Source organism: Piliocolobus tephrosceles, chromosome 10, assembly GCF_002776525.5.
Source record: "Piliocolobus tephrosceles isolate RC106 chromosome 10, ASM277652v3, whole genome shotgun sequence".
In the NCBI taxonomy this organism is placed as follows: Eukaryota; Metazoa; Chordata; class Mammalia; order Primates; family Cercopithecidae; genus Piliocolobus; species Piliocolobus tephrosceles.
Genome location: NC_045443.1, coordinates 27,098,701 through 27,113,825, shown reverse-complemented (window position 1 = coordinate 27,113,825; position 15,125 = coordinate 27,098,701). Strand labels below are relative to the sequence as shown.

At 40.7% G+C, this 15,125-nt stretch overlaps 1 protein-coding gene across 2 annotated transcripts in view; it reads left to right on the top strand.

Annotated features, from left to right (window-relative positions):
• Positions 1-1,062: 1,062 nt before the first annotated feature.
• Positions 1,063-15,125, top strand: part of ITPR2 (inositol 1,4,5-trisphosphate receptor type 2) — a 492,964-nt gene continuing 478,901 nt past the window's right edge. For both annotated transcript variants that reach the window (XM_023209041.2, XM_023209040.2), the window contains exon 1: positions 1,063-1,610. Coding sequence is in view for 1 of the 2 variants with exons in the window: in XM_023209040.2 (XP_023064808.1) it covers positions 1,519-1,610 (92 nt within the window). In the remaining variant the exon portion in view is untranslated. The remainder of the gene's footprint in view (positions 1,611-15,125) is intronic.

Genomic DNA, 15,125 nt, shown 5'->3' with positions numbered 1-15,125 from the left:
CCAGTTCCTCTGCCTTTCTGCAAACTTTGCTCTGTGGGGATTACTTATGTAGCACTTTTAAATTAGGTGGCTGGTATCAAAACCGCCACACAGTTTGCCTCCAACATGTCTTCTAGAAGGGAAGGGCAAAAGGTTTTTAAAATCATGTTCTAAGAAGAGGGCTACAGAAGCAACAGAGAAGGAGTGGAAACATGTCTAGCTGCGTTTTGTTTATAACGGCTGGAGCTTTAAGAGTCAGCAGCTTTAAACGTAAACAAGCCAGGGCCGTCTTGAGCAGGGGACCTTAGGCTGATGGGGGTGGAAGGTTAACATCGGCTTGGAGTTAAGGAAGCGCAGGAGGCGCGGCCTCGGAGGCTTAAAGCTCAGCTCCCTGAGCCCTCGCCGCCGAAGGTTGGCTACAAAAACTGACTCGGCCAAGTGACGTTTACCTCCCTGGAGGTTCGCGTCCACCTGGACATCAGCGGACGGGTCGAATTTCATGAACGCCGCGTACTTGAGAAAAGAGGAAACGACCACCCAAACTACATAACTAAATCGAGATCATCCTCCTTCCCTCACTCTCTTCCTCTCTTCTACTTTCTTTATCATGCATTTTTTTTTATTTGTATTTTTTTCCTTTACTTCAACGCCTACCTCTTCCTTGGCCAGCAAATTACCCACCCGGCTCGGGCTCCACCTTTTCGTCTCCAGCGGCTCTGGGGCTCTCTCCACTGTGCCGGGGTCCTACAGTGCGCTCGCCCGGCCGCCAACTCTCACCCTCCCTGCCCCCATCAAGCTCCTTCGCTTTCCCAGACAGCGACCGTCGCGCCCCAGGTCCGGCCTCTCCAGGGCGGCCGCACGCGCCCGCTCCCCGGCCCGCGTACCCTGTCACCCCTCCAGCGCCGCCCAGCGTCGCGTCCCCGAGCGGCCCGGTGCGGCGGCAGCGGTTTCCCGGGTGGCCCGGCCTCCCGAGGGTCGCCCCGCCCCGGCCCAGCTCCGCCCCCGGCCGCCGCTCCCTGATTGGTTGCCCCCCCACCTCTCCCGGGCTCCTCTCCTCCCCCTCGCCCAATGGGCACCCGCACCTGGTCCAAAAATTCCCCTGAGGGGACCCAGGGGGCTCTGCCACTTCCAGCTCCCGCCCGGCGGCGGTGACGGCCCCGGCGAGTCGCGGAGCGGGGAGTGGACACGGAGTAGGGAGCGGAGAGGGAAGGAGGAGGAGGAGCAAAGGTGTTGGAGAGAAAACTTCAGAAAGGAACAGGAAACCTGCCGGGGAGGCGGCGGCGGCTGCGGCTTCTCTGGTCGCCGGGGCTGCGCTCTTCGCGGGGTGTCCGCAGTTGCGGCTTGGCCCCTGCCTGGCTTCCCCGGCGCGCACGCACGGCTGAGGCGCGACGCTTGGTGGCTCGGGCCGTGCCCTCCGCCGCGGCTCTTGGCCGCTGCCGTCCCGCGCTCCTATCCGCTTGTGCCTCGGCGGCTCCCTGGAGAGAGAGCGGCGAGGGCGCAGGGAAGAGGAGGGAGGTCCCCTGTGGAACATGAAGCAGCATGACTGATAAAATGTCCAGCTTCCTCTACATAGGGGACATCGTGTCCCTGTACGCGGAGGGCTCGGTCAACGGCTTCATCAGCACCTTGGGGTAAGCGGGAGACGCGGGCTGGGCAGCGCTCGCGCTCCGGGTCCTGGGAACCGGTCCCTATCCCTCCTCCGCCTCCAGGTCCTCCCGCTGCCGCGTGCGGTGGCCCGGCCGGGCAGGGTCGGCGCCCGCGGACAGCGCCGTGCGCTGGGCTCTCTCGCTCGCCCGCTCGCAGGAAGCTGCCCTGAGAGGCAAGACTTTCTCAGCAACTTCGTAATCTCGAGCTCAGAGACACATCAGAAAGGAGGAAGTGATTCAGAAGCCCGGAGACGGGCCCGGCGAAGAGGTCTTCGCTGGCTTCTCCCTGGGTTGTTTTGATTAAAATGTGTGCTTGTTTTCCCTGGAAGGTAAAACAAAACACCCCCCTTTTCCACCGTTTCTCGCTACCGTTCTCAGCCCCTGGTCTCTCAGTGCCGGGTTTGAAAGAGCAGTCGATAAAAGTCCGTGGCCTTGGACCTGAAATTCAAGCGATGTGGTGAGCCAAAGTGTGGCGTTGTCCTGCGGGAGGAGCTCACTGTCCCCTCTTCGCTGGAGCAGTTTCCTTTTGGCCTTGCCGAATGAGGACTCGCCCCACCAGCCTGGGCAGCCCTAGGGGCATCCGCAGCGCTGTGACCCTTGGACGTCTCTGAGGGCTTCCTGGGTTCTAGAACTCAGACCTGCTATCTCCCCTTCCCAGGCCTTGGCCCACTGAAATGCTGAGCCTCTCTTGGAATTTAGCCAAGTGAAGAGTTCTTGAGATTAGAGTTGGATGGGGGGGGAAAAATATATATATATATACACACACACACATATGTATATATTTATGTTTATGAATGAGGGAATATATTTATATATTTTATGTATATGAGATTATATATATATATATAAACAGTGTGCTAAATGGTTAAATAGGACTTCCTTGTTTTCTCTCTGTTCTAATTGGGAATAGCAGTGTGCGGTTTAATTGCACGCTGCAGTATATTTTGATGCACAGGAAATTTTTTGTTACCTCATTTGAGCACTTAGATCCCCCCGCCCCACATTTCAGGCTGTGGAACTGGTGTTTCCACTCGTGTCTGGCTATGGTTTTCAGCTGTTAAGCTTTGAGGCAGATGACTTAACTTGCAGTGTCCCTGGACAGTGACTTTGAGCTGTGTTATAACGGAGTGCTGCCTACTAAACACTGGGACGTGGAAGTCACCAGTGCTTCCACAATTCCTGTTACTTGTGCATTCCCCCTAATGAGTGAAAGAAGGGAGGTAGATTTAATTCAGTCCCTTTTCCATCAGTATTACTTTCTTATGCAACTAAAGCGTGGAAGGAAAAGCATGTTAGTGCCAAGTGCTTCTGCTGGATTTGTGAATCATGAGCTACCACTGTTTTTGAGATCATTCATGATACAAGTTCAGTTTCTGGGCCCCCAGCAACATTTTGCAGGTGGACTCTGCTGCTCTTCACCCTCCGTAGACTCTCCAGGTGTGTGTGTGATGTAGTAGCTAAGCAGAGGGGGTTCCATGGACAGAATACTTGGGGTTTGAATTCTGGCCCTTCCACTTGTAAACCTCATGACCTTGGGAAAGTTACATAATCTCTCTGTGCCCCAGTCTCCTCAGTTCTACAAATGGGAATAAGCATGGTTTCTACCTCATAGGGTTGTGGTGAGAAAGAAGAGATTAATGTATGTAAAGTGCTTAGTACGGTACCTGGCGCATTATAAGCACTTATGTGTTAGCTATTGTAGTAATTATCATTGCCTTGGTGATTGTGAGCCATAGTTGTATTTGTGGACAACATAATAACAAGGACTAGGAATAGAGTACAAAACCTAGACAAAGAAAAGAACTTTTTTTAGTGTCTTATTCAGCAAAGGTATGCTATGGATAACTTGTAAAACAAATACCAGAAGGACTATAGATGGCAAATCAGGAAGCTACAAGTTTAACAGTTATGGAGTCGACCCTGATCATTTTAGAGATTAGGAATTGAGGTTAAGAGAAACGAAGCTACTAACCCAAGAAACAGGGCATTGATGCCAAAAGCTGGAACTCTAACCCTGTCTCCAGATTTCCAGCCAAGAGTGCTTTTCTTTGGTTAAATATAATAATCTTTAAACCTTGAGAAAAATAAGCTAGAATAACCTTTAATGTACAGTATACATTTGTGTAAATATTTCTGATTTGTATTCAACTTTCTTGTTGGTGTTTTGAAGGTTGAGCTTCCTTAGTATGTTTTTGTGCAATATATTATTTTTCTGTTAATGAACTGAGTCTTGTTAAAGTTAATATGACAAAGTCTTCAGGCTGCTAGATTCTAAGGTGAAGAAGGGTCTTTAGAAATGCTGCCACTGGGCCGGGCGTGGTGACTCATGCCTGTAATCCCAGCATTTTGGGAGGCCGAGGCAGGCAGATCAGTTGAGGTCAGGAGTTTGAGACCAGCCTGGCCAACGTGGGGAAACCCCATCTCTGTTAAAAATACAAAAATTAGCCGGGCATGGTGGCGGACACCTGTCGTCCCAGCTATTTGGGAGGCTAAGGCAGGAGAATCACTTGAACCTGGTAGGTGGAGGTTGCAGTGAGCCGAGATTGCACCACTGCACTCCAGTCTGGGGGAAAGAGCGAGACTCTGTCTCAAAAAAACAAGCAAAACAAAACAAAACAAAACAAAAAACAAAAAGAAATGCTGCCATTAGTGAAACTTGGTGCTTTGATTGGATATTCTTTTCCTGAGAGACGGCTCCGAGTTTCTTTTTCTAGTACTTTAGAAGTCAGGGGTTGGATATGACCATGCCTCCCTCCTGGTACTTGCTTCTGAACATCTTTTCAAAGAGCAGTTATAGTAAAAGTCATTGCTGATGTGCCCTGATGCAGTTTCCTGGCTTTCACTGGAATAGTGTCCAAAGGATACTCAAGGGAAGCATGGCGAGCCTAGGACTTAAATGGGTCCTGGGTGGAGTGAATCTATTTATAGAACAATTAAGACAAACTGTAGAATTAAAAATGCCGTGATCCAGCCTGGGCAACATACGGAGACCTTGTCTGTACAAAAAATATAAAAAATTAGCCAGGTGTGGTGGTGCACTCCTGTGGTCCCAGCTGGCCCCAGCTACTCGGGAAGCTGAGGTGGGATGATCACTTGAGCTTGGGAGGTCAAGCCTGCGGTGAACTACAATCACATCATTGCACTCCAGCATGGGTGACAGAGAGCCCCTGTCAAAAAAAAAAAAAAAAAAAAAAAAACGGTGCTGTGAAATCTCACTTGACAAATGTGCATCAAATTTTAATGATGCATAAAAATATAGCACTTTTCTACTTTGCAAACAGGGCAGTGCAGAAAGCATTAATTTTTTATAATAAAAAATTGGGAATATCAAAAAATTAAACCTGAAATTATTATTTTATTAATAAACATTTCCAAATTCTGCTGTATGTGAGCTATTCAAATAATGTTGCAAACACTTGAAAGTTGCTTTCAGAAAGCATCTGGCACCTCATTGAAAAAGGCTCATGTAATTTCTAATGAAACCATGCTGTTCATTTGCTATTCTTCTACATATTATATTTAAAATTCATATAAGGGAGAAGAGGAAACTTAGGAAGAAAGAAATGAATTTATTTTCCTGACCATAAGTCTTCCATCTCAACAGAACTATGTGAGTTCTTGTGCCCAGGGACGTAGGTTTGCCCACGGCTCCTTGCAGTCCTCTACTCTGTATCTCCAGCCATCAGAGTGTGTATTTCTGTGGCAGTTGTTAGATAAGATGCTCAAACTGACTTTTGGCTTTGATAACCAAACCAAGATACTTTATCCTAATTTAAACTGAAGTATTTTGTGCTAAAAATCTTTTTATTAACATGTGGGTGGTTTTCAAAGTTGGGGATTCCGTAAATAAAACAATTTCCTAAAATTCAGGGGTGAAAAAGTTTTAGCTGTTGAGAAATAATCCCATTTAATTTCATAATGGCTTAATTAAGGCCATTTGATGTTTTTATCCTGAGAAGTCAGACTGATTCATGATTTTGTTCCTTCTGCTTTCTGTCTGTGACATTGCAGTTTTTTAATTGTCGGTCATGCTTGGTTTTAGTACTTTCTTAAGGCTGTAGACTGACATTGGGCTCAGATTTTTAGGAGTTATAAATTATAAAACTCATGGGAACATATGTCTGTGCCACGTGAAATCTTATCTAGGTACATGTTGGGGTAGCACCCCCTATTTTGTACCTCGGCGTACAGTTGGTAGATATTTTATTTTGAAGTTGGTTTTAGGGCTATGAAACCAAAGCAGAGTCGTAGCTGTAATTTCTCATTGTCTTGTGGGGTCATTATATGTATACTTCCTGTGTCAAAGACACAGTGCATCTCTCTAGCTGAATTTTCTTTCTCTTCTGTTAGCTGGAGGTCTGTTGTTCCAGGTCTGCTGCTAATTAAGCCATGTGGCCTTGTTCCTATCGTTTATTCTTTTTCCATGTCAGCATGTCTTCCTGAAAACTAAGAAGGAGAGAAGATGCTGTTGCCCATTCCCCTGGGGGTATTATAAAAGCAAGTGATAGAGAGAGAAAGAAAAGATTTCTTTTTTAGAAAATTGCTAGGAAAATCTACATTATGCTTATATTTTTGCATGTCAAATTGCACATTTTCTTCAAAGGCGTATGAATTGTTAAAGTGAATCAGATTGGAGACATTGACACTGTATATATTTAGCCAAAATTTATTCCACTGTCATATTAAAAACACAACGGGGGAGCTAAAAATTAGACTAAAAGTTTTTGATTTCCATTTTAGCTCTTCATCGATGCATGATGGTTAGTAGCATGATGCTTTTTCAAAGTCAGCTTAGCAAGGTGTTTAATGAGAACTGAGTTTACACAGTATTTCAAGATAATGAATAGACGTTTATTTGCAAATAAATCTTGTTTGATTTTAATGTTTAGCATGTAAATATGTTTTGGATGATATACATTTTTACTATGTAGTTGCTGGGTATTTTTGCCATAAGGTAATGAATTTTTCAGCTGAAAAAGTCATGGAGTTTCACTATATTTGAGTTTACCAGGCCCCTCTTGGAGGCCCCTCTGACTGGAGATGTGGGAGGATTTTCTTAGGCTTAGTGACCCAGCTTCTCAGGTTGATTTATCAGGCTGTTTGTGCAAAATTTGAATGCCTAGTTGCAAAGATTGGCATTTCTCCTTTTTTCCCCATTATCCTTTACCTGTATTTACTAGATGTTTCTGAATCTTGAATTGTTGCAAGCCAAGTTACACTTATTGTTCTTTTCTCTGTGTAAGTGCAAAGGGGCCTGGTTTGTATTTCCTAATTTAAAATTTCATCTAAAGAATCAATGTAAGAAATACTTGTATTGACTTATGGACAGTTGCTTTAAATCCCATTGGATGAAGATGGTGAATATATTTTAAATAAACTATTTTTATTTTCTACTGGCATGTCTTAAGGTTATAGTTTTTGTGTCTCTTTTAAAGGTGAAGGAGGGAGTCTTGGGATATGCTGTCCACTTTCGAATGTAGTGTTGATTGTCCCTTTCTCCTCCTTCCATTTTTTCTATACTAGGATTTGTCTTTCTTGTTGCTGCTACATCTGATGACAACAGATATTCACATTTCTGTGTACATCAACTTGACCAGTGGTCAGGTACCACAGAGTAGGGACTGAGCATAGCAGAATTCTTGGGATAGTGGGATAGTAGAATCAGTGAAAGGTGCATCAGTCCTTCCTTGGCTGTTCTCGGCATGGTTGAGGGGTTAGTAAATGATAAGTATGTATATGTGTGTGTGTGTGTGTGTGTACGTCTGTATATGTATGTTTAAGTGATAGCCACCTTTGCCTTGAGGTTTCTTCTCAGGATCGCCTCAGAACCAACACCTAGTGGTTAAGGTCTCAGTAACTATCCGGTGACTACCAATTGATATGCTGACTTCAAAACATCATAAGCATCATCATCATAGTCTCTTAGTCAGAGTGACAAAGGATTGGAGTCCTTATTTTTACTTCCTGCTTGATTTTGGCCAATGCAATTAACTTTTCCATTCTTTTGTTTCCATGTTCACCATGTTAGGGTGATGGGGAGGTGGGGGTCACACAGTTTATAATTCTGACTTAATTCCTTAGATGAATCAGATGGTGTAACTGTTTACATTTTACTATTCCCAATTATGGTCCCTCAAATTTCTCTTCCTGATCTTTTTTCCTGCTAAACATTTTTGAGGTTTAACCAGTTGTAGAGTTGGTTTGTTATCTTATTTAATTATGCTGTTTTTATTATAGTTTTAAAAATATTTTCCTCAATAGGACTTTTTTTTTCTTTTTTTTGAGGTGTGACCACGGCTCACTGTAACCCTGAACTCCTGGGCTCAAGTGATCTCTCCACCTCAGCCTCCCAAAGTTCTAGGATTACAGGTGTGAGCCACGACACCCGGCCTCAATAGGACTTTTTGAGCAGTGGGGAGTTGTAGATGAAGCTTGGAATGGTTATAATTAACTTTTATTATTATTATTATTTTTTGAGATGGAGTCTTGCTCTGCTGCCCAGGCTGGAGTGCAGTGGCCCGATCTCAGCTCACTGCAAGCTCCGCCTCCCGGGTTTATGCCATTCTCCTGCCTCAGCCTCCCGAGTAGCTGGGACTACAGGTGCCCGCCTCGTCGCCCGGCTAGTTTTTTTTTTTTGTAGTTTTTAGTAGAGACGGGGTTTCACCGTATTAGCCAGGATGGTCTTGATCTCTTGACCTCGTGATCCGCCTGTCTCGGCCTCCCAAAGTGCTGGGATTACAGGCTTGAGCCACCGCGCCCAGCCAACTTTTATTTTTGTATAAGATGTTTAGTATCTTCCAAACAGAACCCTTCCAAATGACGGCTGTTGTTTCCTGCCATAACCAGGCATATAAGCTTAGCTTTGTTTTGGCTAAGGCATATGATAATGTGATAAATATATCTAAAAGTCCATTGGACATTTGCATGTGTGTTCACTGTGGAGGAAGAAGATGACAGAAGCTTGAATACTGAGTTGTTTTGGAAAGTCTAAGTGTTAGAAGTGTGATGTTGTGGAACTTGAAATTAACTGAAGTACAAAGAGTTTCTGAAGTGGTGAACATTAAGTATTTAAAGCTGAAAGGGCGACTATTTCTTAAACCTAAAAGTCATTCTATAAATACCATTGCAGCTTTTCAGCCCCCTGTGGCAATGAGAGCTCAGTCAAGTAAATAACCACCCCTCTTCAAGAGCCCTGATGGCTTGGCTTTGATAGAAGAGAATTCAGAGGCAACTGCTGGGCTTCATTCTAGGTGTAACAGGGGCATTTTCTTTTTGCACAGGTAGTGCTTTTCACAATGACACTTTTTTTTTTTGTAACTGTTCTCATGCAGATAGTGTGTAGATAACTTAGAGAATATAGACAGAATACTATAGACTCAAACTTTAAAACTTAAATTTCAGGCAGAGGGTCTTCATATGTAAATATAAAAGAAATAACAGTGGACTTTTATGACCAATTTATATTCTAATAACAGCGAATTTTATGGTTTTTTAGATATCAGAACTTGGTAATAGATCACTGCATTATAATCAGGTGTGAACTTTTAATGATCGTTCATTTGTTCATTCACTTATTTTTATTTTTTATTTTCTTCAGAGACAGGGTCTTGCTCTGTTGTCTAGGATGGAGTGCAGTGGCGTGATCTTGGCTCACTGCAACCTCTGGGTTCAAGCGATTCCTGGGTTCAAGCGATTCCTGTGCCTCAGTTTTCAGAGTACCTGGGATTACAGGTGTGCGCCACCATGTTTGGCTAATTTATTGTATTTTTAGTAGAGGTAGGGTGTTGCCGTGTTGGCCAGGCTGGTCTCAAACTCCTAACTTCAGGTGATCTACTTGCCTTGGTTTCCCAAAGTGCTGGGATTACAGGCGTGAGCCACTGCATCCAGCCCATTTGCTTATTTAATGAATAAAACTGTGCCTTTTGAATGTATTGATGGCATTTTTTGGTGTCATGTTTCTACTCCCATGATGACTTAGATGGGAATGTTTAAAAATATAAGCTATATAAGCTTTAGAAATATAAGCCATATAAGCTTTAGAAAACCACAATTTTAATAAAAGATTTTCAAAACGACATATATGGAAACTAGAACAGCATATTAGCAGTGGTTGACTCTTTATGGTGAGTATGTAGATGATTTTAATTCCAATTTTTATTTCTTCTGTATTTCCCAGTTTTATGTATTTTTTAAAATTAAACATCTGTTACTTTTATAGCCAGGAAAGTTAACTAAAATGGTTTTTAAGGACTCTTCAATTTCTTATTACTGTTAATCAACAATATTTACATTAAAAAGCATAAATAAATTATTTTCCTAGTTAGGGTCAGTGGAGGAAAACCACCAACTGAGAAACTGTTATTACTGAAATAGACAGTCATATATTTCCCATGAAAATTTTTTTCCTGGTTATTATTGGTATTTCAAAGTGTATTGTGGAAAAAATGTTTGATCAGTAATGCTGAGCAATTAAGTTGGTTGATTTAACTCATGTAGTAAATGTATACAGATGATAACGATTTACAATGGTTTGATAGTTTGATTTACAATTTTTCAACTTTATGATGGTGCAAAAGTAATATTCAGTAGAAACCATATTAGAGTACTCATATAACCATTCTGTTTTCAACTTTCAGTATAGTGTTCAATAAATTAGATGAGCTATTCAGCACTTTTATTACAAAATAGGCTTTGTATTTGCCCAGTGTAGAAGTGTTCTGAGAACATGTAAAGAAGGTTAGGCTAAGCTATGTTGTTTGGTAGGTTAGGTATATTAAATGAATTTTTAACTTAGAATATTTTCAACTTACAATAGGTTTATTGGGATGTAACCCCATTGTAAGTTGAAGAGTATTGGTAGTCTTTTATTTTAGAAGTCTATTGACACATGTAAGAAGTATCCATTTTAGCATGGCTGACTTGTTCATTTTAGTAATCTTAGTACTCACTATGAAACTTTTATTGCTTGAGTCAACTTCTATAGTGTTAGTTTTTGAGGAGTTTTTTGTGTGTGTGTAATTGAAATTTAATTAACTGTTTTTGTTGACTATCTTTGAAACGGATTAGCTCTCTCAAAATTCAAATCAATAATGGGTTAACAATAACTATTATATAGTTTATACCAACCTATCCAAAGATTTCCAACCTTGAATTAAGAATAAGTTAAAATATCAGGTTATTTAGATAAAACTTTAATCATATAATTTAAAATGTGAAAATGTGTCCACATTAAGACACATATGACTATCCTGGCGATGTGGTTTATGTCTGAAGCATGCTGCAGAATGACTCATTAATTCATTCAGTAGATATTTCTTGAGCCCAGGAATATGTGTAAAGAGATGCCAGATATAAAGCTGTTTTTAATTATTATCTCAATAGTTTAATTAATTAATTAATTTGTTATTTTAATTGTTATCTGAAAAGCTTACTGTTCCTTTGCAAATTTGTAGAATGGCTCTTGGCTACGATCTGTGGGAAACATCAAGGCATTTGACACTTTTTTTGCTCTCAGCGTTGCAAATGTTGCAAGGTCAGGAATGGACACTGTCTTCTTAATCTTGTATGCTCAGCACCTGACAAAATTGCTGGTATATAGTAGGTGTTTAATAAATATTTGTGCAATTATTGTAGTTATTATTTAGCAATGGAGATAACACTGGTATTGAATAACTGCAATATCAGGCAATTTTTTTTCAAATGCCCAAAAAGATGATTAAAACAGCACCATAGAAAGTCAGAAGAGTCACATTCCTTCTCTCCTGATTGGGATGACCTGGCGGGAGCTTCAAGGAGGAGGCGGCATTTTCGCTGAACTTGGAAGGATTATTAGAATGGATATTTGTCTCAAATCTATGCCCATGATTGATCATGTATTCTTGGTACTTTTTTCTTTCTTTTAAACAAATTAGTAAAATTTTACTGTCCATTTTAATAGCTCCAAAAAACTAAAGCAAACAATTCAATATTGTTGAGATATGCAAAGACAGAAGAAATTATCTGAGAACCAATTTTATGCTTATTTTCCAAATGTGAGAGGTTTAAGCTTGGTTCAGATCCTCTGAGATTAAGATGGCATTCCATCCTTGTCACATATGGTGAATTTACTGAGACCTGAGATAATGAGGCTAGGACTATAAAGCCCAGTCAGGAAGAAACTTGGCAGTTGCTTGGGAGAAATTGATGCGACATACCCAGTGCCTTTGGCTACTATATTTTTACTTCCTTTCCCCGAATTTGTTTCTATACCTAGTATTTCATAGTAGTTTTTCTTCATGAATCATGAACTTAAGTAGAATTGTATAAATGCCTGGAAACATTGGCAATATGGACATCTTTTCATCGAATATTAAGAAATATTTTAATAGTTCTTAATATAGCACACACATACACGAGTTTCCCACTTGGTATAGAATACTCTGCTGGTATGTGTCGAGTCTATCATGCTCTGTTTTCCTTTTGGTGTTTTAACATGTTTAAAAAGCCATAGATAGATTCCCATGAACGCAGGGAAGACTAAAGGAAGTGAACAAAGCAAAATCTGAATTCTTAGACTTCAACTATGTGTTAATGAGTTTCTATCTATTACTGAGATGTTTGAGTCACTGTACAAATATCATCATAAAAATTTCTTTGTGCAGATTACAAAATGGACTTTTATTATATATTAATTGCCCAGAGATTTCCGCGACAGAGTCCTAGAGAAAACTTAGATTTTTAGTGAAGTAATATCTAGTTCTCTAGCTCTCTGAGATCCTGGAAGGACTAATTATGAAATAATCACTAAGGAAAAGAGGATTCTTCTCATTATGTAGGGAGCTTATATGGATCATCAGAGCTAAAGATAAGAGCTCAAATGACCAGAAAAGCAAACAAAACCCAACAAAAACCCAATAAACAAAACTGGTTTAAAACTTGTTAATTTTCTAATGGCAAATCAAAATGTATTGTCTGTAAAAATTTCAGAGAATAGAGTACTCACGAACTCAAGTTGCAGCTCACATTTAATTAAATTATTTGCAAACCTTGTAGTGAATTGCCCTGGAACTCTTGAAAACAATTTTTAGGCATCCCTTGTTATCCTCATTCTTACTATTTGATCTCAAAAGCTCTAAAGATTTGGAAAGCAAGGGATGCTTGGATATCACTTTGCCCACATGGATGAAGTTTAAGAATTGAAAAACTGTATTAGAAGTAACGTTCTTTGTTGGTAAGGAACAGAAACCGTTTCTGACTAGCTTACAGAAAGAAGGAAATTTATTATGAGTATACTGGAGGAGCTCCAAGAAATAAAATGATGAACTCAACAACTGAGCATCAGGAGAGGCAGGAACCTAGGGCTGCTGTTGGAATCTCAATAGCAGGATCTACTCTCTGGGTCCCATCATTTCCATGACTTGAATCTAGCAATTTCTGTATTCAGTGTGCCTCTCTTTAAACTTCAAATTATGAGGTGACAGAATTTGGCCCCACTTGGATCAGGATTAATCATTAATATCCATGAAGGCAAGTGGCAGTGCCCAGATCTGGCTATCGGGGGAATCACTGTGACCAGGGCACTGTGACAATTTCTGCTTGCTAAGGGGGCAGTGTGGTATGGGGGACAGAGAACAAAGACGCTGGGTGTGAGCTGGATTTCACTGCTTACTAGGCACCTTAATAGTGAGATTTTAGTGCCTTTTAAAGTAAATCGTGATAAAATATACATAAAATTTATCATTTTAACCATTTAAAAAGGTACAATTCAATGATATTAAGGACATTCACAATGTTGAGCAACCATCACTGCTCTCCATTTCCAGAACTTGTTTTTACTATACCATACAGAAGCCCTGTATCCTTTAGACAATAAATTCCCATTCTTTCCTTCTCCCAGCCCCTGGTAACCTCTAGTCTACTTTCTGTCTCTATGAATTTGCCTATTCTAGGTACCATGTATAAGTAAAAACATGCGATATTCGTCCATCCTTTTGTGTGTCTGGCTTGTTTTACTTAATGTTTTCAAGGTTCATCCATGTTGCATCCATGTTGCAACATGTGTTAGTACTTCATTCCTGTTTATTGAGAATACTATTCCGTTGTAGACATATGACCCATTGTGTTTATCCATTCATCAGTGGATGGACATTTGGGTTGTTTCCACTTTTTGGCTATTATGAATAATGCAGCTGTGAATATTTATGTACAGGATGTTGTGTAGACATATATTTTTAAAAATTATTTTAGGTTTATACTTAGCAATGGAATTTCTGGGTCATATGGTAATGCTATGTTTAACATTTCACCTTGGCCTTTCCTATTTGCTTTACCCTGTGTTACCTTTCCTTCCTCCATATAATCTTATTACATACAATATAATTTATTATTTATCGTATCCATTGTGTATCTGTCTACCTCGATAGACTGTAAGTTCTTGGAAGGCAGGGATCTTTTTGTTTTGCCGCTGAATATCTCAAGCGCTTGGCTCTATAAATATTAATAAATATTTGTTGCATTACCATATACATATTTTATTTTAAAATCTCTAAGTAGCTGTTAACATCAGTCCCACTCTGGAAAAAAGTCAATATAATTTTTTGTATTTCTTAAATACTTTGAGATCCATGGGCAATTCTTTTAAAATGGTTGGAAGTTGTCACTGGGTTTATGGTATCATTAAATCTTGCCATTATCAGTCTTTTAATAATCTCTTGTGTCATATCTCTCTACATACTCAGATCAATATATGGTAAAACTTAAACTCTGAAAAAGTAATGTACATGGCCTTTTCTTTTTCTGAGACTGAGTCTCACTCTGCTGTCACCCAGGCTGGAGTGCACTGGCACGATCTTGGCTCACTGCAACCTCCGCCTCCCGGGTTCAAGTGATTCTCCTGCCTCAGCCTCTGGAGTAGCTGTGACTACAGGCTTGTGCCACCATGCCCAGCTAATTTTTTTTGGTACTTTTAGTAGAGATGGGGTTTTGCCATGTTGTCCAGGCGGGTCTCCAACTATTGGCCCCAAGTGATCCACCTGCTTTGGCCTCCCTACAAGGCCTTTTTTGATGATTTGTATGCTATAGCCACATTCAAGAAAGGTTGATATTTCTGTAAATTCAATTTTGTTTTTACATGCTCAAAGAGTAAATTTGTAAGCATTTTGTGAAGCCATTTCTTAATTTACATGGGCATTTTCTCTTAGTGGGTGGTACATTGTACATCCAGGGAGACATTTTATACTTTAACTAGTATTGACAGAAAAGTTTATTTAAAAAGAATTTGCTGAGAAAAATGCAGCGAGTAGTTGGGAAATTTATAGTACTTTAGAAAAATAGAATAGAGCATATGACACTTTGTAATTTTTTTTTTTAAATTCAAGAATAAGTGTTTGGAAAACGATAAGCCTTTAATCACAGATTAAGGAGAACAAGTGGGCAGTATTTTGTTCCTCGTTAATTTATATCATATCTATTGACTAAGTCTGTTGTAATGAGCTTTGCCTTAAGTCAATACCAAAAGATACA